The 871-nt window shown below is 45.5% G+C and overlaps 1 protein-coding gene across 1 annotated transcript; it reads right to left on the bottom strand.

The window, feature by feature from the left end:
• Nucleotides 1-31: 31 nt before the first annotated feature.
• On the bottom strand, nt 32-723 carry JH06_5719 (methyltransferase; the record flags this gene model as incomplete). The annotated part of the gene is made up of 2 exons (XM_014669151.1): nt 32-341; nt 371-723. The coding sequence occupies 2 exons, from the start codon at nt 721-723 to the stop codon at nt 32-34; spliced, it is 663 nt and encodes a 220-aa protein (XP_014524637.1).
• Between the last annotated feature and the right edge of the window lie 148 nt (nt 724-871).

The following is an 871-nucleotide window of genomic DNA, read 5'->3' as shown; positions in this document are numbered from 1 at the left end:
AAACAAACAGATTCTAAAAATTGCTTTGTGTTTAATCCTCCACTCTCACACCCACAAGCTTCTGGTAGAGTCCCATAAAACGAAGTTCCTTTCGCCACTTGAACTTCTTTACCAGCTCAGGGTCGCCAAGTTCCGTGATCTGGTGATTCCAAACAGTGAAAGCCAGAGGCTCTAACAACCAGTATACGATTGGCATCATGTATCTCCAAGGACTATACCAGGCAGGTTTGTGGTATTCGATGAAGATGGCCTTTCCACCTACAGGTACTGACATCATGATACGATTAATCACCTTCACTTTAGTGTCATCAGGCACCTCATGGAGCAGCAAGAAGGAAAGACTATGTAAAACAAGCTACTTAGAACCTACGCAGCATCGTACTGCTTATCTTCCTCAGGATGATGGGTAGCAGCATCTTCCAGAATGCAACCACCGTGGCAAGGATACTGCGACATCTTACGGTTACAAGAAGCCACTTGAATGGGCATAATATCGCAGCAATTGTAAGTACCCTCAGGTCCAAGAGTCTTTGAAACGGTTGCAACAAGCTTACCATAGGTACTACCACACTGAAGAAGCTTCTGACCTGGCTTCAACTCCGAACACACCATGTTGGCTAAAGGCTGGAAATAGCCAAACAGAATAGCCTGTACTACCAACTGACGATCTAGCATCTTCACATTCTTTGGCTTCACATAACACCAGGTGTAAATCTTCTCCATGTAGTCAGGAATCTTATAATCAGCAGGAACGGGACGCTGCTCCTTTGTATACACTACCGAAGCAACCTGCTGTACTACTACGCTATTACAGCCTATTTCCAAACCCAAACCCGGTACGTTCTTACCGAGGGCAGCTCGGAGACTGTTG

The sequence above is a fragment of the Blastocystis sp. subtype 4 genome (assembly GCF_000743755.1).
Source record: "Blastocystis sp. subtype 4 strain WR1 chromosome Unknown seqid_1049, whole genome shotgun sequence".
In the NCBI taxonomy this organism is placed as follows: domain Eukaryota; class Bigyra; order Opalinata; family Blastocystidae; genus Blastocystis; species Blastocystis sp. subtype 4.
This window is presented reverse-complemented; position numbering and strand designations above follow the sequence as displayed.